General features: G+C 45.7%; 2 protein-coding genes and 1 non-coding gene across 7 annotated transcripts in view; all 3 read left to right on the top strand.

The window, feature by feature from the left end:
* The window catches only part of KHDC4 (KH domain containing 4, pre-mRNA splicing factor), a 43,637-nt gene extending 28,350 nt beyond the window's left edge, over window positions 1-15,287 (top strand). For 2 of the 5 annotated variants that reach the window (XM_069218476.1, XM_069218477.1), the window contains exons 12-14: window positions 1,508-1,620; window positions 4,480-4,571; window positions 12,560-15,287. In XM_069218476.1, the coding sequence (XP_069074577.1) occupies window positions 1,508-1,620; window positions 4,480-4,571; window positions 12,560-12,762 (408 nt within the window). In that variant the 3' untranslated portion in view covers window positions 12,763-15,287. Of the gene's footprint in view, window positions 1-1,507; window positions 1,621-4,479; window positions 4,572-6,156; window positions 6,327-12,559 lie in introns of those variants that run through there. The other 3 variants (XR_011200040.1, XR_011200039.1, XM_069218478.1) reach the window with 3 other exon arrangements.
* LOC138268900 (small Cajal body-specific RNA 4) lies at window positions 3,749-3,876 on the top strand. Its single transcript, XR_011200191.1, has one exon. It is a non-coding gene; the product is annotated as a small Cajal body-specific RNA 4 (non-coding RNA).
* A 3,787-nt stretch (window positions 15,288-19,074) lies between the features above and the next one.
* The window catches only part of NOP9 (NOP9 nucleolar protein), a 41,242-nt gene continuing 38,318 nt past the window's right edge, over window positions 19,075-21,998 (top strand). The window contains exon 1 of the mRNA XM_069216026.1: window positions 19,075-19,354. Within this exon, the coding sequence (XP_069072127.1) occupies window positions 19,075-19,354 (280 nt within the window). The remainder of the gene's footprint in view (window positions 19,355-21,998) is intronic.

Raw genomic sequence — 21,998 nt, forward strand, 5'->3', positions numbered from 1 at the left:
TTTTTCTCAGCATATGTGAAAGTCATTACAGAGCACGAAACACCAGAATTAGAGCCCACCCTCAACATTTCCTATGAATTTGAGGGGAAGAATGTAGTTTTGTTGTCAACTCTTCACCTATGTAGTCTCCAAACAATGTTTGAATGCGCTTTCCATCAAGATCTTACTCTATGAACACCACACTTATTTTGTTGCATGAAGACCATGTCTCCATCGATTGGTATCCTTGTGGTACTGACCTCCACATTAATTTCCCAGTAGTGCTTAGACTGACATGTGTGCTACATTAACTTGAGGTGCCTCTTTCGACAGGCATCACTGGCCTATCTCTCATCATAATATAAGAGTCCCTTTGACAGAAACATTGACCAATGCTGAAGCTAAGTTGCCCATCAAAACCAGGTGGTTTGCCCTCCATAAGTATATGGTACTTGTTATACATTGATTTCCTGCCTGGTATGTCTTACACAAATGGAGAACATAACAAACTTCTCTCCTCCTTTCCTGACATGTTCTATATAATAATCTGTTGGAGGATGTGTTTTTTATACTTCTCAAACACTTGTTGCCTCTGTCCTCAGCTGCTCCATATGTGTGCTGTGACTAAGGAACATTCCCATAGTGCACATTGCAGTGGGAGCCCCAATATAATGTTGTATGCCAAGTAATGAAAGGAGTATCCTTTGTAGCTCTAACATGAGTCCTTATCCATTTCAGTGTTTTGGCATGCTAAGTTCGTCATTGAAATGACTGAGTACATTTGTAATCTTCGTACTGGGGGAAAAATACCATTTACTTACTGATTCCCTTCAATTAGGTAGCAGTTTGTTCAAAAAGGGTCACTTGGTTGCGATTTGCGAGGGTGCTTATCACTCGAAACAAAAAGTCCCTATTCTAGCTCCCAGTGCATTTCTGAAACCCTCCGGGCACAACATATTGTAACCTGAAAGGTCCTGTAGTCCTGACAGTCTACCCCAGTGTTAATGTTATTTCTTTTTTTTTTCTTTGAGTCCTTGGCAACAAGGCATCCCTCGATCTTGTTGAGGTCATGTTGACTTTCAAATCTATAATCTCTTTACCCTTTTTAAAAACATTGCCTTTAGTCCTTCCCCAGTGGCACCCCAGCAACGTTCCTTAATAAAATGGGAAACGCAGAGTCTTTATCCAAGCTGGCTACAGCCACTCCATATAGTGCCGGTCTTACTCAGCAGAACATCTCTCATTTTCCCCCAAATGTCCTTTGTAACGTTCGAAGACTCTCTCCCATTTGCTTAAAACCCTATAACCTTACTGTGTGTTTTTTAGTGGGTAGTAGGAGATTTCATTGCTCACCTACCCAGTTTTGCATTCTTATATCCCCACACTTGAATGGGGTGATTAATACCCACACCCAAGGCAGAATTACTGCTTGTGTATTGCGAGGTGGTGCCACAGTGACATTGAGGAGGTGGACCGTAAGTAATTATTGTAGAGTCGCTAATGCTAATGTGTGTTTTTCTGCTCATAGCATGGACCCATTCATATGACTAATTTAGGTACAGGCTTCCCAGACCAGCGAGGTGCCAGTGGAGGTGACAAGAAGAGAGGTGGTTCCCAAAGCAAGGAGAGAGAGAAGGACAGGTATGTTTGCACATAAAGCATTGACCCTTTGCTAAAGTATAGTAAACCATTACACTATAAGGCTCTTGAAACTATAGGCAGTTTGATGACTGTACTTATGGAACTTAGCTACCTGACCACCCAGGTTTATTTTGCCTTTCTTAGTGACATCTCCTAAATCTCTGGAGTAAGTTTTTTTTTTTTTCTTTTTCCCTAAACTGTCCACCCTTCTGGAAACATGCCTTCAAAGCACCTTCTTACTTCACGTGTATATGGAAGGTGTTCCTGTATGATTTGCTGTGATTTATTCAGGTGAAATTAGAGTATTTTATAGGAATGCAAATGCATATTTCATTTCACAAATTCTTGAATCGCAGAAAATTGAAGGATCCTACCCTTTGATACAATAGTTTTGACCTCACAAAGGCCCGCACATTTAAACAGTGACTTGAGCCTTTATGTGTGTTTTTTGCTTCCATAGTTTCTTGCTTTTCGTCATTTCAGCAAAAAATAGTTTGAAATATTGCCAAAATGTGAAATTGTCTTGCTCAACTTTCATCCTCTTTTTCATATTGTAAGCATGTTTCTGAAGATAATGTATAGATAAATGTACTGAATTATTATTATATTAATGGTTGGATTTTTTTCTATGGGCGCATTTCCGTTGAGTGTCGAACATGGCAGGTAAACTATCTATTGGTAATACCAGTGACTGCTTCTACGGTTCTACCCCTTCCAAACTTGTACATGCTGCCTCGCTGCTTCCCTTTTAATGGTGAATGGAGTTGGCAAAAACAAGTTTCTTTTGCAATATGATTTTTCGATATGGGTCTTAGTCCTGGATGGCATTGTGGCAAGGAGTACATGACCATTTGCTAGCAGCTCCACCATCCTGCTGCCTTCAGGGACGAGACCTAGCACTGGTTTTCCATATTAAGCAGCTGGGTTCTTATATCTCAGTTCCCACTATGTGCATTTTTTTTTTTTTTTTTTTTTTTTTAAACCTTGTATCCATGGATTGATTTGCTGCTAGATCTTCTGTGAAGATATGCATGCATATGAGGTATTAGTATGTCTGATTTGTTTTCATATGAATAATGTTGTTTGAAAGCTTTTTGATGGGGGGCTAATTTTTACGTCTGCTCGTAGAATAGGTGCAAGGATGACCAGTCAACAGTCCATTAATGTTCTTGTATTCCATTTTTGCCTGTTACATTATTTACATGGGTGTTCTCGCTGGTTTGTTAGTTTTTAAACCTACATTGATGTTTTTTGAAGGCTTAGCATAATGGTGCTGAAGAACCTTGCAATTCTGAAAACTTTTTGCAAGGATTAATTCAGTGCAGCCTAAATATTGTACTGCCTCATGAGGATTTCTGATTTGATCAAGTCGACTTTCTTGATCCTCAACGGCCCCGTCTGCCCTCCCAGGCCAAAATAATTAAAAGGGACAACTGAATAAATGGTTTGTCGATCTGTTCTAGGTCGTTCACCTCAGCAGCTCTATCCAGTGTTAAGGTTAATTTCTCTTCCTGTCGTCTTCTGTCACTGCTGTGGCACAATCTAGTTACTGTTCTTCACCTAATAGTAAAATTCTCAGTTTATAATACTCTGCTCAGTTACCGAATTCTGTGATCTTCTTGGGTGCAGTTTAGTAACTGATGCACGTAATGGGGATTCATCCATGGCTACATAGCCATTTACAAGGTTTAACATATTTAGGGTTTTTACTTAATTTGTGCCCAGAAGCACGTCTTTGATTTGTTCCATATGACAAGCTTTGATGCACCAGAGTGAGGAGCGGGACACACTTCCAGGCTTATGTGCAACCCTGCAACTTGTCACTTGCTGAATGGTTAGATGCTGCGCGGGTCATAGTCACTACTAATGGTAACACATGATCAAGCATATTAACATTGGGATATGTGATCTACTAATTGGCAGGTGTGATCAATGGTAACTGTGCGGTAAATTGATATGAAATTCAGTATGTTTTCTGAGATCTTATTTTGTGTAATTTTATCCTCATGAGGACAGTTGGCTTTCATCTTTCAGAATCCTTCTGAGAAAAATCATTCAGAATTATAAATGTGTATTTTGTCAGATTTTGTACTAAATCCTCCCTAATGCTACAGCCAATGTTTTTGTTAATGGAGGATTAAGAAGGTTGGGCCTATGAAGTAAGGCTCTGCTGATACTATCCTCCTAGAGTAAAGGGAAGTAAAGAACTGTCCAGTTTCAAGAAGAGCTAGTGACGTATTACTACTTCCTACATTTGCCCTGTTCTCATTTGCTCATTGTTGTTGCGTTCTAGTGGCAGTATGCATTATGGCTGTGTTGGCTTTGAACAGTGGGAGAATTCTTTCAGTGTGATCATTGGGGCGAGGGATAGTAATCTAGCTCCCGACAATGCTTTCAAGTGTTAGCAATATTCTGCCCACATTAGAAAGCATGACCCAACACTATTTTAGTAGCTCTTGATGCTCACAGTTTTGGTGTTACCGACCACAGACAAACTTCTGTACAGATCCAACTTGCACCAAAATGCATACTTTTCATTATATCTTTGAAGTGGAAGATCAATCAGTAACCTGGCAAGCCTAGATTTAACTGTAGAGAAAGATAGTTACAGGCAGTACTTGGTGATGAAAGGTCAAGGGGTGAAGATGGTGCTTTGTGTGGTGGTTTATTTCTGGGACATTTTTGTTTTCCCTCTGCCCCATCACACACATTTCTATGTACTTGAAGGGCCAAGCTACTGTGTAAAATTCAGAAAGAGGACTAGGCTTCCAGTAACCTGCAGGTGTACCAGAAAATATTTTTGCTTCTTGAAATCATGGGTATCTCTTTTTTCAGTAACATTTTTGTTTTTGCTGACAGGAACGTGATGTCTTCGTCGATTCCACCTCTTATGGGCATAAAAACCGAACTCCCAGAGAGAAATGGTTCCAGGGCCTCATCTGGACGTCACGGTGAGCATAATTCCTACAGAATACAGGCTTTGAATGTTGAACTGTGAGCAGGTCTGCATCATAGTTTTCTTTTGTGGAGCTAGCTTTCTTGCATTGCATATTGTGTATTGAGCCCCTAAGATAAGATTAATGTTCAACACTAAGCCTGTTTAAGATTCTGAGTAATCTAGTCCAGTGCAGTTCTGTGCTTTCGCTCTGTGCATCTTCCCAGGGTGCAGGTCAAGAAATCGTTTGAAGGGGTTGAGAGGCCAGCATGGTTCTAAGTAAATTTATACATGGCTACAGGAGGCTGTCACATGCCAGGTATGGACACCACAGAGCCAGGCCACATTATACTAATATTTCCAATTAGAGCAGCAAGGCTCATTTGACGCTTCATTGGGTATCCTAGCTTGCGAACTTCCAGGCCAGAAGTCTTTTGGCAGCCATTTTTGGCCGGCCATTTGGCTGTCTTTGGCCGGCCATTTGGCTGTCTTTGGCCGGCCATTTGGCTGTCTTTGGCCGGCCATTTGGCTGTCTTTGGCCGGCCATTTGGCTGTCTTTGGCCGGCCATTTGGCTGTCTTTGGCCGGCCATTTGGCTGTCTTTGGCCGGCCATTTGGCTGTCTTTGGCCGGCCATTTGGCTGTCTTTGGCCGGCCATTTGGCTGTCTTTGGCCGGCCATTTGGCTGTCTTTGGCCGGCCATTTGGCTGTCTTTTTGGGTTGGGGGCATAGATGGGAGACTAGTCTTCACCAGTGTGCGCATATGCAAGTTAGCATTCAGGTGTAGAACCGAAGCATGATCCAAAGACAAAAGTAGCCCTGCTCTGTTACCTTTAAGTTAAAGATCCTTACCCTCTCTGGAGCCAAACTATTTCATAACACACAGCGTCCTGTCAGAAATTGGTTGGAAAGGACTCTATCTTGCACCTTATCTGCTTGACCAGGCTCATACTTCCACTGTCATCAGAAGAGTTTCTCGTCCCACTTTCCCATAACGTGGCTCCGTTGGGCAGAGCCCTGTTATTTCCTTTCTCTGCATGGTCTGTTGACTCATTTTGTCTGAGCACCTCCACATCTGGCAGGCCACAAAGCATTTCTTTTGAGCCACAACTCTGCCAGACTGCACTTTAAAATCTTTTGTTTACAAATGTGCAGTACACTATTAGGTTGTTAACATATATAATCCCCCACATATGATCGAGATGGATCCTTAGTTTGATAATAGAATGATAAAAGGTTCAAATGCCTATATGCCAACTGGAAAATCCTGCTTTACCAAATGTGTCAGAATATGTTTGGAGACAATTTGGAATGGAGGGCCCTGGCAGTTCTACATTTGATCCATGGAGACAGGCAAGCAATCTGTATTTGCTGAGTTTGAACCTTGGGGAATCAGCAAATGCAGTAGCTTGGTTTACTAGCTGAATATCAAGATGACCTAGAGGACAGATTAGCCTTCACATTTAATGTGAAGTACTTATTGTTCTTCTGTGATATGTTCTTAGCAAGTGTAGCTGTATATGCACATGCTTTGCATACTTCTCTCATCTAGTCTTGGGCTCTAACTGTTACTGCTTGTTTTTGTTCAAATATTTTTTTTTAGAGCTCGATATATTTGTGTTCCTGACTCAACCTCTCTAGCTAGGTACTTCTGAGTGTATATTTAAAACATCGACCATCGTTATCGAGAACAACTTTCTGCTGCCCACGTCGTATGTTTGCACCAACTCCAAGCGATTCGGGACTGGTGTTGAAGACTTTGTCCCAGACTTTATTACTCTTGACCCTTCAGAGCCCCACGCATCTTTGATTGTTGACTGCAGAGAATGAAGAGGCATGGAGGGTAACCGAGGTAGTGTCCTTGAGGAAATAACCTTAGTTCCACAGCAAATACCCCTTGACTGACCTCCACAAGGTCTGTAATCTCTCTCCCAGACAATGCCACTTGGGTCTTCTAGTACAAGAAGACTTCACCAACGCCGGATGCTTGCCCCTATCAAGATGAGGCAGTCCACCGAAGAGATCTTTGTCAGAGCCAAGGAAGATGAGGATGCAAGGCCGTCCTAGACTCCAGCTCCTCCTGATCAGATGAAGATGATGCTAGGACATTCTGTCTGCTTTGCGTGAGACTGGACCTTGCACAAAGTCAACCCCAAGAGTCCTAACTATGGCGAAAGCGCACACACCTTGCTCCAAGCTAAACTCTACTGCAGAGTGCCATCTTCTGGGAGGGACTTGAACTTCGAGCCTCATGCATAAACTACTGCCGCCTATATCTCTGCTGTCGCCGTGAGGCACTGGCCAGCACCAATGTCGAGATATCTTCCAGCACCTCAGAGACTTTCCTGAAGATTAGGAGACTGGCCTTCGAGGAGATAGAAGAATGGAGGCTTGTCAGGCCTAGAGACAGGGCTAATACTCCTCCGCCTCCCCTCTCCCTACAGATTCCCCACATAGGTCTCCAGTCTTATTCAGATACTGTTAGCTATTGCCCCAACTATGATGCCCCCTGATTTTGCCCACAGAAAACTGATATAAACCTCCGTGGGAATCAAGATTTACTGCACGCCCTGTGAGGACTTTCCCCAATTGATGACCGTGTAGCAAGCACATACTCAGCATGGCCTCGGAGGGCAAAACCTTCTCTCATGTTACCTTGACACAGCGAACACTGCGGCAAGGGGATTCTCTACAAGAGGACTGTCAGCTCAGTTAAACAAAAAAAAAAAAAACAGAGGGTTGTTGAAAAGATCTAGTGTAAATAAGAGCCAATGGGTGTCGCTTTCTGCCATAGTAAAGCAGCAACATCCTGTTGTGGTGCATGCCTTCAATTGATATCATTGTGCAGGTGACCATTGCCACGGATGCATCGCTCTCCAGCTTTTGGGGGGGGGGGGGGGTTGCACTGCTGGAACATGAGTCGAGAGGGTGTCAACAAGTTTTGCATATGAACCATTTGAAACTTTAAGCCGTTCATCAAGCCCTCAGGGCGTTTCTGCACAGGATTCAGGGCAAAATAGTCCTGGTACGAACAACCTGCCTGACCGCCATGTACTGTGTCTATAAATAAGACTGTGCACTACAGTGGCTTGCTATGCTGCTGAGTGGAAAACGTTTGTTCACTACTCAGTTTCCAGCTGCTTAGACCCACTTAAACTAGCAACCTAAGACATTATTTGCTACCTGGTACACGGGGGGGGACAGCTCAATTTTTAAAACTCATGTCATTAGGACTTTCATGGAAGACCTGAAAGTCATCCCACCAAGGATAACACCCGAAGCTGTCTGGGACCTTAATATTGACTTCAGCAGGCCCTCCTTTCTAACCACTACTGTCATGCCCTTTATAGTTCCTTCCTTGAATGTCGCCTTCCTAGTAGCTATCATCCCTCCGGTGAGTAACTGAGATCTTTCATTATAGGAGCCTTACTTCCAGGTCCATAACTGAGTTTTCCTTAGAACGAACACTCAGTGCCTGCTTAACGTTGCCACTTATCATCTCAACCAATAAATAGAGCTTCCTCTCTTCTTCCCTTAGCCCTACTCTGTAGCTGACAGGACACTTTGACTGCAAGCATATACTGCTTTGCTAGCACTTTCTCCCCCCACCCGCATTCCCCCACTTCTGCACACCTAACTGCTTTTTGTTTTGGTACCTTTTCTGATCCTCCTAAAGGTCAATGTGGTCAACTCCACACAATTTAAAGACCTGGTTAGGACATCCTTGCCAGGTAACTAGCTAGAATTGGACAAATTGTCTCCGACATCTTCACCCTTCACTGGCTAACCGTCGCTTAAGAGAGTACTGCTTTACACATGATGGAGGGCATGTGTATCTACAACCACACATGCTACGAATGGGTCTTTTAACCCTATAAACATCTGTTTGTTGCATGTAGTGTAGATCAAAAGGCAAAACCTACCTTCCTCGAAGCCTGGGGAGGTAGGCTTTCACCATTTTTTACCTGTCCTCATTTACAGCACACGCATAGTCGCCATACTGTCATACCAACTACTTTCTCTCACCCTTTGTGCGAAAATAATCTAACTGATAGAGACTTCTAGTTGCAGGTTCCTTACCATTGAATTTCCCAAGGCGTAAGCCTGGATCCGGAGATAATTATTTGAGCAGTAACTCCTGTGTGCCGCAGGTGTCGTCGTGGTCGCCTTGATGACGTCCCAGACGTATATAGGCGCAACCCTGATGTGCTGACGTCCGTTTTTTCTTTCCACACCAGCCTTCGCGCAGATCCGGGCAAAGAGCTACCTCAGTCATTTTTTACTACCAGCGACTGTTTTGTTGAACTTTCTGTGACGAGATTGTGGGTGCGTCAAGGGATGTCACTTAAGACTAACCTCAAACCCTGCGACTCCTGTCACCAAACTATGTTGGTGACTGATGTGCACCTCGTGTATCTATTGTTTGGAGCGCTACCATGACCCGAAGTCGTGCTCAGAGTGTTGGGCCATGAATCCGAAAGCTTTTAGGGAGCAGTCCCTAAAGCTGCTGGTGGCCCAACACTCGACTCCACGTTGCTCCTGGTCTCGCTCAAGAGGAAGGTCTCGAGACTGCCTGTGGACTCACCACCACTCTTCGTCCTCAAAGTCTTCTGAGCTTTCGGGTCACAAGGAAAAAGTCTAAGAAGGATAAACGTTCACCCTCGACTTCACCCTTTCGTTCGGATGATGGGACTAGGGGTGAGCTCAGCACTCTATGCCTCCGTCATCGGAGCCTGCATCTGGGTCTGCTCCGCATTTCCCCAACTTCCCGGGAGCTGGTGTCACCCCTGCCCAACTAAAAGAATTCTGAGGCCATGCGCCTCATTTTTGGGCAGTCTGACCCACCCTCGGCACCCTTAAGCCCAGGTGAGTCAGTAGGGGCCCCCTTGGGTTCCAAGTCATCGGCTTTGGCACCGACTCCGGAAGATCCCTCCGGATCAGTTTCTGGATCCGTCCAGATGCCAGTTGTACCAGCGTGACGTTCCCCAGCGTTGGGTCAGACGTTGACGCTCCCGACGCTGATTGTGCCCAGAATCGATGTCGATCCTATACTTATACCTGACGGCGTCAATCGACACCCACTGCGTTCTCCATGGGCTCTCCTTGGCCCAGGGGTGATCTGGACCCTGATACTTTTGGGCATGGACACAGAGAGATTGTAGAGGGGCTGCTGCACTCCTTGGAATACCAGCTTGACCCTAACATGGACTAGGTAGAGGAATTGGGTAACACCAGTGGACACCTCCCCAGACGCTGGCATGCTGTCTCCCATCTGTGGCTACGGAGGAGGGGAGCTCTTACTCAATGGTGGTAAGAATGGCGGCTGAGGTCTTGGACCTCGAGCTTCCTTCTGTGGAGGTCAGGACTAATCTCCTAACCAGGGTGCTTCAACCTAGTTCTTCCTCTTACGAACCTCTTCTCCCATTTAACGAAGCACTGACAGACGTCCTCTTGGGTACCTGGTCCAGACCAAGCACAGGGGCTCCTGTGAATAGGATGATTGCCCGCCGCCATAGACTTGCACCATCAGACCCGAAATTCCTCACTCAACATCCCACGCCTGAGAGCCTTGACATCCAGGCTTCATCGTGCGCATTTCCTACCGCACCCCTGGATAGAGAAACAAAGACTGGACAACTTGGGGAAGATGTTTTCTTTCACTAGTATAGTGCTGCGGTCCGTGAACACCGCCTGCCTTTTGGGCCGCTATTCTCATACTCTCTGGGATACGGTTGCGCAAGTGCTGTCTAGAGTTCCGGAGGAGGCCTGGACTGTCCTTTCCCAAGCCGCGACAGATGGGAAGGACGCAGCAAAGTTTATGATTAGTTGTGGACTGCATATGAACGACTCTCAAGGCAGATCGGTTGCATTGTCAGTGGCATTGAGACACCTTTGATGGTACATGTCTCTTTGAAGACAAGGCGGACTCAGCGCTGGAACGCTTCAAGGATTCCCGGGCCACGGCCCGGTCCCTTGGCCTCACGCCTGCTCCTAGACCCTATCAGTCTGCCTTTTGTGGCTACTGAAGGGGCACCCAACCGCATTCTTTCCCCCCACCCATTGACCCACGCATGCTGTACTGCCCTGCACGGACACAGGATCCCATGTTCCCGGGGATCAGAGAGCCAGCGGGTCGCCCAGTTCACTTCCGCCCCCTCCTCAGCCTCCAAACCTTCCTAGTCTGCAGGCACACCAGGAACCAGTTGGCAGGATTCGCCATCTCTTGCCCCAATGGCAATCCATTATTTTGGACAGGTGGGCCCTCCAGATCGTCCAGAGGGGCTACGCTCTCCCCTTAGAGACATCTCCAGCCATGCCACCTTCATACAATCGCATATCAGAGGATCATATGGCACTTTTCCATGAGGAAGTCCAAGCCTTTTTGTCTGAGGAGCTATAGAGAGGGTCCCTCTGCCAGAAGTAAGTTGTGGTTGTAATTCCCGCTACTTTCTGTGCCGGGAAAGGACAAGGGCCTTCGTTCTATACTAGATCTTCAGTCCCTCAGTCTCTTCCTCTACAAGGAGAAGTCCAAAATGTTGACATTGGCTCAGGTCATATCTGCCCTGGACCCAGGAAACTGGATGGCGGCGTTGGACTTGCTAGACGCATACTTCCACATCCCTGTTACCAGATCAACATTCTTTATTCAAATCTCCCATTGTTGGGAGGTTTATTAAAGGCCTCGTACATCTTTTTGCTCCTATCTCAGTCATCAAGTCCCAATGGGATCTGAACCTAGTCTTAACATACCTTATGTGTGCCTCTTCACAATTGCCCTTTACAGCTCTTAACCATCAAAACTGTGTTCTTAGCTGCCTTCACCTCTGCCTTTTGAGTAAGTGAGCTCCAAGCTCTTTCATCTGACCACCTTTCCTGGCAGTACACCCTGACAAAGTGGTACTTCACACAAGGGCTCCTTTTGTACCTAAAGTAGTGACACCCTTCTAAGTCAGGCAGTCCATCACTTTGCCTACCTCTTTTGCACCCTCACATGAAGAGGATAGACTTCACTGCCTGGATCCAAAAAGAGCGTTGGAGTTCTACCTTGGTAGTACCAAAGACTTCCAGGTGGATGATCAACCATATGTTGGTGCAAAGAAGGGGAAGTTGGTGCAGAAGAGACCATTTCAAGATGGGTGCTCTTAAGCATCAAAATGTGCTACACTAAGAAGCAACCCCCTGACGGCGCACAGAGGTACTGCTGAAAGAAAAAATATCCAGATCCAGACTGACACCTGGGGAAATTCGAAGGTAAGGAATCTGCAACTAGAATATGTCTCTACCAGATATATCGTTACCAAAGGTAAGTAACTTGCACAACAGTGGCGTCAGTGCCCACATTTACTACCAATTAAAGAAGGGATCGTATGGTACCTCATGACTCTAAAGACTTCAAACAAAAAAAAACAAGCAGCACAGTCCGAGCTTTAATTAGATGGTGGGTGTATGTAGAGCCCGTGATTCTACAGCACTACATGCAACAAACAGATGTTCATAGGGACGGTAACATTTCTTCTGTTCACAAGAGTTAATGACAAATACATTTGCCTAAACTCATAAAGCCTAAATATAATACAGTTGGGGATGTGATGTTCCATTCCCTGAAGCCAGTGATATCAACACTGTACACTACACTTTTTACATTCTGCTCTTGCAAGCTTCTTCGTCCTAGTTTGTCATCTACAAAAAAAGAAAAGCCTAAAAGGTGACTGATATTTTTCCACACACCTAATTGTTCTCTTTTGTTGTTCTGTGTTGTTTTTTTTTTTTTTCTTCTCTTCTTTCTCTGTTCTCTTACATGTGCCTGATGAATCTGTTTGCGGATGCTGATGCTGTTTCGTGCGACTTCCAACCTGGGGGCTGCCATTGATCCTGTGGGATCGTGAAACGGTGTCCAACTAACAATTTTACTATTAACAATTTTCTTTTAACTAAATCGACCATTTTGTCCTTGTTTGGGTTGGGGGGGTGTTTTTTTTTTTCTTTTTTTTTTTTTGTGTTCCCAGAGTTCCCAAGCAAGAAGATGAAGACATCCGAAAAGGAAGTGGGATTGGTGGCATATGCTGGAGACTCATCAGATGAAGAAGAAGATCAGGGCAGTCACAAAAAAGCAAGTACATTTGGACAGAGCTGGAACTCTAGTCGACAATTTCCATCTACCATGCAGCAGCGTGCCCAGCAACAGATGCCTTTCTGGATGGCACCATGACCCAACTGGCAACAGGCTGTCCATAGCGAACTCTCAGTAGCAATAATGCAGCATGAACTATTTAATAACACTTATATTTAAACCTTAAAGGACTACTATTTCTTAACCTTCATACAATGTGAGGTGCAGTAATTTCTTTTGTTTCCATTAGAGGTTATTTGATATTCTCCCAATGGAGTTGGCACCTATTTTTTTTTTTGTCCAATTTTGATGGCGAGGATTGGAATTTGTGAACAGCGTGTGGAGAAACAACTTGCAGAGTGTCATGAGAGCAAGAACTGTGGTCAGCTGACACATTTTATGCATCATCGTATTTCTTTTTAGTCTTGGAACTACTGTTCCCAGTTGAATTGCAGTTACAGAAATTGGATATGGAGCTGAAACAAGCACAGATAATGTGCCATTGACTTTCAAGTGTCCTTCATTAATGAAAGTCTGTTATGAAGAGCCATTTGATGGGTGCTGTAATGTATGTTTTTATTTTGTATATGTCCAAAATGAAAGGACATTGTAATTTGTGTTGATGGCCTGTTTTTTTTTTTTTTTTTTTTACGAGCAAATTTTGAACCTGCATTTGCCTTTGCCATACTAACTCTATCAAGTCTGACGCACCTTTGTTTAGCTTGTTGGCCCAACATTTTTTTGAGCGTCCAATTGAGTGAGAGACCTCTAGAGCCTTACACCTTTACCTTGTTACTGTGGCACTTAGCAGATAATTATCCCCTGTCTAAACCTTGGCCAACTGAATACTATCGCCTATTGCTGAATGCCTTTCTTTCCTTTTTACTTCCCAGTCTGGCACTAACTTTCCGAGTGAAGTTTGGATACCTCTGATATTTTCTAGGGCACTGGAATGTAGCATATCTTTTCTCCTTTTTTTTTCTTTGTTTGCTTTCCCCCCTGTTTATTGGGTGTGACCACGTACCCCTTCAGTTGATTGCATTGTTTATTTTCAGTACCCCATTTACAGGAAACTAATGTATTTACTTGCTGCATATGTCAAGGCTACCTGTTCTTCCGGTTTTCTTTTACAGCCATGTCTTCGCATCAGTGATTGTTTTTGGCAAATACCATATTGATTGTCAGCGTCTGTACCACACTTTGGACTCTGTGAAATGGAAGTAGCACACACGTTGCAGTATCCTGGTTAATAAAATTCTTATTTGTAAGAACGTATAAACCATGCAAAGAAGAATTGTGCCCTTATATTTTATGGGACCCTTTCTCCAGTAGTTGTTTTTTTGTATTTTATTTATTGACAACTAAGCCAGAACATGTGCATTGCAGTGACCAAGATTGAACTTCCCCAATCGTTCTAACATATCCCACACTTTACAACAATTCTCTTCTTTCTCAGTCTCTTTCCCCATCTCAAATGTTTCTCATTTGCCTGCATTCTTTTTTGGCAAACGCCTACTTTGCTTTAGTGATGTCCTAAAAAAGCACTTTTGCTCCAGTAATTGTCCCTGCTTCTTGGAAGCTGTAATGTTCAAGCTTTGTGAACAAGTCAATGGTAGGGTGTTGCAATTCTGTATATAATCTACCATTCACACTTCAAATAATTTTCACTTTCGCTTACACTTAAAGTCCCTACCAATTCTTCCTCAGAGGCTGACAGTATGTCCCACAATGTGGATGTTGGGGAATTAAACTGTGCTTTTGTGTACCTCCAGAGTTTTTGTCCTCCCTTGAGGAATCCTGTATAGGAGGAAAACGTCGTCAAAGATGTTTACCATTCTTAAAATTATATTTGCCCACCACCCATTTTATCCTCATACATTCAGCATTCATGCTGCGGTTTTTGACTCTGAAACTGGTAGCATTTGTCCACGATAAGGTGAAACTCTTGAGCTAGGCTCTGAATTTTGTTGTGGCACATGCCTTTACATCTGTTACGGGTGCCAGGAAATGGTATTGAGCACTTAAAAGGTGCTGATTGGAAGTACAAGTACACTTCTCATCCTATTTACTAGCGTACTCTTAATCTTAAAGCTGTCTTCTCAACCGCTGTGCCATCACCACCTTAACAAATATAAGTTGAATGCAAATCTAAAAGGTCTTGAGTAAATGAGGGAGACAAGATGGGGCCGCACATTGTTTTGAGGCTTAGGGTTCAGTGTTTTTGGGGTACGCCTGTATAGGTTGAGCGTGTTTTGAAATCTGAGGGGATTAGGTAACATTTTCTTGTTGGGTTGCTAGGCTGTAGTTCAGAGTTTCTCAATAAAGACTTCATCTTACCTGTATACTGACTGATAATTGTATTTGCTGAAGTACAGTAAAGACCAACTAAAGACATTTGTTTTAATAGAGTAATTTTTGCAAACCGTTTTTTTCTATTTGAAGAGTTTACATGTGAATATAAAAAAAAACATTTAAGTTTCCAGTCTTAAACCAGTAGTTGTGCTGCTGGCATGTTTTTGGAACATGCTGACATCTCAGTAAATATTACATTTGTATGAAATGTATTTGCTTGATATGTTGTACATTTCTGAATTTGTAAATAAATGTAATAATATTTCGCTGGATGTTTTTTTTTTTTTATTCGATGACTGTAACCGTGATGATCTTGGGCATAAATTATTTTTTGCTGCACTAATACTAACTTTGCCCTCAGCACAGATATTTCTTTTACTGAAGTGACCATTGATGCACCTTTTAGAAGACCTTTTAATGTGCCACAACTGAACAGCTTTGGGCACAATACGAAACAGAAGCAAATGTAACTATTGGCTTTCTTTGGAAGGTCTTTCCTGAGTGGAAGAAGGAAAAAGAAAAGGGTTGGGCATTGAGAGTTTGGTACAACGAAAATAACGTACCTGTGTGACCTACCTCAACAACACTTTATATATGTTTGTAGCAATTGAGACCGTAGATACACATGCTGTGAATGTCCATGTCATCTAATGTTCAACCCTGACCTTTGCAACATCAAGACTTCTTCCCTTGGTCCACAAGGTACAACGATAATTGCCCATCTCAACTTTTCTTCCACCGTTTGGTTCAGCTTTTTGAGTACTAGCAAGAGGACGGACTCCTTCATTCCCATCCATATTCTTCGGGGTCAGCCTTCAAGTCTATCTCATCCACTTCAAAAACCATTGCTGCTCCTTTTATTCAAGGTAATTGGATTTTCAGCAACAATTCTATGTAACACTGACGACTTCCCACCTACCGGTATTGATGGGACTTGGATACTTTCAGGTCATGTTCCAGAGAATGTAATGGAAAAGATACCCTTCCAGTTTTTGGTCTGGGACAGGGTCAAGTACTACTTGTCAGATGTTGTGCAACCTCTGTCTCTGGAGCAGTTGAAGTCCCTCTCCTGAGCCATTGGCTGCAAGAAAACGCTCAGACCTCCAGGTACCCTCCAAAGACTTGAGCGCTGGCTAGAGACAGTTGATTCATTTTCCTGGAGGTGTCGGTCAGCACACGTGAGAAGCTGCCTTTGAAGCCATACCTTCTCACTCAGCATAAGCGCTAGCTTAGTCAGCCAGACCCCAAACTGCTCAACGTTGCAAATGAGCAACTAAGGACATAGAGTTCCGGTCTGATTCACAAAGTTTGCCTTTTTTTTTCTTTTTTTTTCTCTTCTCACAAGGGTGTGCAGTCCCACTTCATGTACCAGTTATGTGGCAAAATGGAAATGTTTGTCCCTTTCGGCTTTATTGAACACACACAGATCACCCCTCCACAAGATAGTTGCTATCTGCTATATCCTCAAAATACTAGGTTTGGCATGTACGTCCATCTGCCAAACATTTGGGTGCGGTCAAAGAATACATGCAGAATAGAGAGAATGCAAGTCTCTTTTCAAAGTCCAACTTTAATGTTTGCTCACACAGCTCGTGGGCCTGCGTTTTAAACCACTCCACTCCTGTGGTCTTCTGTTTTAGTCATGGCTTTTGACCACCTGTTCTGCTTTCCTACCCTTATCTCATAACCGAGCTTACAGAACTTCTCTGGAATGCACTTCTGAGTTCAAAGAAGACATTTATTGTTATTAAAGGATTTCCTCTGAGAGAGGGTGTTACACCCTCTCCCTTTGGAAATAGGTGTGAAGGGCTGGGGAGGAGTAGCCTCCCCCAGCCTCTGGAAATGCTTTGATGGGCACAGATGGTGCCCATCTCTGCATAAGCCAGTCTACACCGGTTCAGGGATCCCCCAGCCCTGCTCTGGCGTGAAACTGGACTCAGGAAAGGGGAGTGACCACTCCCCTGACCAGTGCCTCCCAGGGGAGGTGCCCAGAGCTCCTCCAGTGTGTCCCAGACCTCTGCCATCTTGGATTCAGAGGTGTTGGGGGCACACTGGACTGCTCTGAGTGGCCAGTGCCAGCAGGTGACGTCAGAGACCCCCTCGGATAGGCTCTTACCTTTCTTGGTAGCCAAACCTCCTTTTCTGGCTATTTAGGGTCTCTCCTCTGGGGAATTCTTCAGATAACAAATGCAAGAGCTCACCAGAGTTCCTCTGCACTTCCCTCTTTGACTTCTGCCAAGGATCGTTCGCTGACTAATCCAGGACGCCTGCAAAACCGCAACAAAGTAGCAGGACGACTACCAGCAACATTGTAGCGCCTCATCCTGCCGGCTTTCTCAACTGTGTCCTAGTGGTGCATGCTCTGGGGGTCACCTGCCTTCACCCTGCACTGGCAGTCAAGAAGAAATCTCCTGTGGGTAAACGGAATCTTCCCCCTGCTAACACAGGCACCAAAAGACTGCATCACCGGTCCTCTGGGCCCCCTCTCATCCTGGCGAGCGTGGTCCCTGGAACACAGGAACTCTATCCAAGTGACTCCCACAGTACAGTGATCCTTCAGTCCAAGTTTGGTGGAGGTAAGTCCTTGCCTCCCCACGCTAGACTGCAAACCTGTGTACTGCGTGATTTGCAGCTGCTCCGGCTCCTGTGCACTCCTCCAGGATTTCCTTCATGCACAGCCTAGCCTGGGTCCCCAGCACTCTGTCCTGCAGTGCTCAACCCTCTGAGTTGGCCTCCGATGTTGTGGGACCTTTCTTTGTGACTCTGAGCCAGCTCTGGTTCACAAATCTTCTAAGTGCCTGTTCGGGTACTTCTGCGGGTGCTGCCTGCTTCTGTGAGGGGTCTCTGAGTTGCTGAGTGCCCCCTCTGTCTCCTCCAAGGGGCGACATCCTGGTCCTTCCTGGTCCCCAGCAGCGCCCAAAAACCTCTACTGCAACCCTTGCAGCTAGCAAGGCTTGTTTGCGGTATTTCTGCGTGGGAACACTTCTGCAACCTTCAGCACGCTGTGGGACATCTTCCATCCAAAGGAGAAGTTCCTAACTCTCTTCGTTGTTGCAGAATCCTAAGCTTCTTCCATCCAGAGGCAACTTCCTTGCACCTTCATCCGGGGTTTCCTGGGCTCCTGCCCCCCTGGACACTATCGCGACTCATGGACTTGGTCCCCTTTCCTTGCGGGTCCTTAGGTCCAGGAATCGGTCTTCAGTGCTTTGCTGGTGGTTGTGGTTCTTGCAGAATCCCCCTATCACGACTATTGTGTCCTTTTGGGGTAGTAGGTGTACTTTACCCCTACTTTTCAGGGTCTTGGTGTGGGGTATCTTGGACACCCTGACTTTTTTCTTACAGTCCCAGCGACCCTCTACAAGCTCCCATAGGTCTGGGGTCCAGTCGTGATTCGCAATCCACTTTTGGAGTATATGGTTTGTGTTGCCCCTAGACCTATGTTCACCTATTGCGTCCTATTGTAATTCTACACTGTTTGCATTACTTTTCTTACTTATTTGTTTTGGGTTTGTGTACATATAACTTGTGTATATTACTTACCTTCTTACTGAGGGTACTCACTGAGATACTTGTGGCATATTGTCATAAAAATAAAGTACCTTTATTTTTAGTAACTCTGAGTATTGTGTTTTCTTATGATATTGTGCTATATGATATAAGTGGTATAGTAGGAGCTTTGCATGTCTCCTAGTTCAGCCTAAGCTTTGCCATAGCTACCTTCTATCAGCCTAAGCTGCTAGAAACACCTCTATTCGACTAATAAGGATTAACTGGACCTGGCACAGGGTGTAAGTACCACAAGGTACCCACTATAAGCAGGCCAGCCTCCTACAACCTGTAGATCTGGAGAAGAGCTACCCTCTGTTGTTTTTTTGACTGACTTCAACCGTTTTGTCAAATTCTTTGAAACGTTTTTGGTACGTCAAGGATGTCGTTGAAGACTGTTCAAGTTGTGTGACTCCTGTTACTGCATGATTTTGGTGACTGGATCCGCTCCATGTGTGTTTGTGGTTCCTGGAGCCCAAACACTACCTGAAGTCGTGCTTGAAGTGCCAGGCCATGTACCCGAAAGCTTTGAGGGAGCAGTCCCTCAAGCTCCTTGTGGCCTCGATTGAGAAGAAGGTCACAAGACTGCTTGCAGAGCCACCACCACTCTACTTCATCCCACTCGAACTCCTTGGGAGATTCTGGTCACAAGAAGTTGAAGAAGACCAAACGTTCTGCAACCTCGCCACGACAATGCAATGTGGGAAGAGTGCCAACAGTCTAAGCATCTATCTTCAGAGCCTGTTTCTGGGAGCTGGCCAGACCTACCACCTCTATGGCACCTTTGAGGCCAGTAGGGCTGGAGGGGGGCCCATCAGGTTCTAAACTGGTGGTTTCAGCACTTGCTCCAGAGGGCCCCTCAGGATCCATTGTTGGATCTGTGCTGATGCCGGTCGTGCCAACCTGACCTTCCCAGACGCCGGTAAAGACATTGATGCTTCCCACATTGGTCCGGCCCACAATCAACTCTGAGCTCGTACTTATACCAGGCTCTGACCAGAGGTTGACTGACATAGCTCGATGCTGGTTCCTGCATTCCACAGGTTGGATCCTGATACTTATGGGTACAGGGAAAGTGTGGAAGAGTTTCTGGACCCTTGAGAATTCAAGCTGGAAGACCCCGAAATGGACTGGGCACAGGAATTGAGTGAAGCTAGTGGTCTGGTTACCTCTTCTGGTGCTGGCATGCTTTCTTTCCCTACTGTGGCTAAGGAGGGGGGGGGGGGGAGTGTCGTACTCTATGGTGGTGGTAAGGGCTGCTGAGGTCCTCTGCCTTCTGTGGCAGTCTGGACTAACCTCCTGACCTGGGGCTTCCACCTCAGAACCTCTTTTACCTTTTATTAAAGTGCTCACTCGTGTCCTATTGGTACGATGGTCCAAACCCAGCACAGGGACTCCTGTGAACAGGACAATTGCCCGTTGTCATCGGCCTGTGGCGAACAACTCTAAATTCCTAACCCAACATCCTACGCCTGAGTCTTTCTATCCAGGCTTCTTCATCGGGCGCATTTCCTTCTGCACCCCCAGATAAGGAATCGTAGAGACTGGATCAACTTGGGAAGAAAATGTTCTCATCCTCCAGTCTGGCATTTCGGTCTCTGAACACAGCATACCTTTTGGGCCAGCTTTCCCATACATTTTAGGATAGAGTTGCGCAGGTGCTGCTGCATGTCCTGGAGGAGATCCGGGCTGTTCTCTCTCAGGCCGTTACTGACTGGAGGGATGCAGGTAAGTTCACTATATGTTGTAGGCTGGACACAACTGACTCACTGAGCAGATTGGTTCCATTGACGGAGGCCTTATGGCGCCACGCCTGGCTTTTCGGGGGATGTCCAATAATCATTCATGGACATGCCCTTGGATGGCACCAGTCTCTACTGAGACCAAGCAGACTCAGCACTTGATTGCTCAGCGCTTGATTGCTTTAAGGAGTACTAGGCTACGGCATGGGCCCTTGGCCTCGCTGGCTGCTCTTCGCCCCCCCCCCTCCAGTCCACTTTTTGCCCCTTTCTTGGCTATAGAAGGGGTACTCAACTGCGTCCATTCCCCTACAGCCACTGAGCCACACATGCCGCATAGCCTCTGAGTGGCTGTGGGATCCCACATGCTTGTGGATCATGAAGCCAGCGGTCTGCCCAGTCCACCACCGCCCCTGCTGCAGCCTTCAAGGATTTCTAGTCTGTTGCTCCATCCTGGACCAGTTGGAGGCAGGACCTGCCATCACCTACTCCACTGGGAATTCTTCACTATGGACAGGTGGGTTTTGCAGATAGTCCTAAGGAGCTACTCCCTTCCCTTCGAGACTACCCTCCTGCCATGCCACCATCTTATGATTACATGACAGAATTATTTGGCACTTCTCCACAAGAAGGTTACGGCTCTCTTGGCCAAGGGAGCCATAGAAGGGGTCCCTGTGCCAGGAGTAGGTCATGATTGTTTTATTCCTGCTGCTTTCTGGTGCCAAAAAAGAACAAGGGCCTTCTTCCTATGGACCTCCGGCCCTCAATCTCTTCCTCTGGAAGGAAAAGTTCAAAATGATCACTCTGGCTCAGATCCTTTCTACCCTGGAGACTGGATGGTAGTGTTTGGAGTTGCAGGACGCGTATTTTCATATTTCAGTCCTGCATGCACACAGATGTTACTTGCAGTTCATGGTAGGTCACAAGCAATTTCAGTTTACCATGCTCCCTTTTGGCCTTGCCAGTGTCCCTCTGGTGTTCACAAAAGTGATGGCAGTGGTCGCAGCTTCTCTGTGCAGGCTAGTGGTTTCAGTGTTCCCCTACATTGATGGCTGGCTGTTAAAAGTGAACTCGCCCCAGGCTGTCGTCTCCCACCTCCAGACTATGGCAAAACTTCTGCATTCGCTGGGTTTCAGTATAAACATGCTAGAGTCACACTGGACTCCCTCTCAGACGCTCCCATTCATCAGGTCTGTACTGGACACAGTGCAGTTTTGGGCCCATCCTCCTGAAAATTGAGTCCAGGATGTTTCGGTCTCTATCTATATGCTGATTCTGAAGTGGGACCAGAAGTTCCCATGGGTGCAATATGAGGGGACTCGCTCTGATATGGTCCAGATCTCGGAGGGAAATGCACAAGATCTGCAGTGGTGGCTTTTGAATCAAGATTCTGTCAGACAGATGGGGCGGCCACATGGGGATGGTGGAGATCAGAGGCGTCTGGTCTCCGGCAGAGTCTGGGCTCCCCATCAACCTTCTGGAGCTCAAGGCAATTAGGCTTGCATTGAGGAGGGAAGGGGGGAGGGGAGGGGAGGGGGGTGAGGAGGAGGGAAAGGGGGGAGGGGCGATGGGAGGAGGGAAAGGTGGGGGACAGGAGAGGGGGGGGGAGGAGGGAAAGAGGAGAGGGATAGAGAGAGGGAGGAAAGGAAAGGGGGAGGGGAGGGGGGGGTCAATACTGGAATCCATACCAGGGTAGAC

This window comes from Pleurodeles waltl, chromosome 12 (genome assembly GCF_031143425.1).
Source record: "Pleurodeles waltl isolate 20211129_DDA chromosome 12, aPleWal1.hap1.20221129, whole genome shotgun sequence".
NCBI classification, from domain to species: Eukaryota; Metazoa; Chordata; class Amphibia; order Caudata; family Salamandridae; genus Pleurodeles; species Pleurodeles waltl.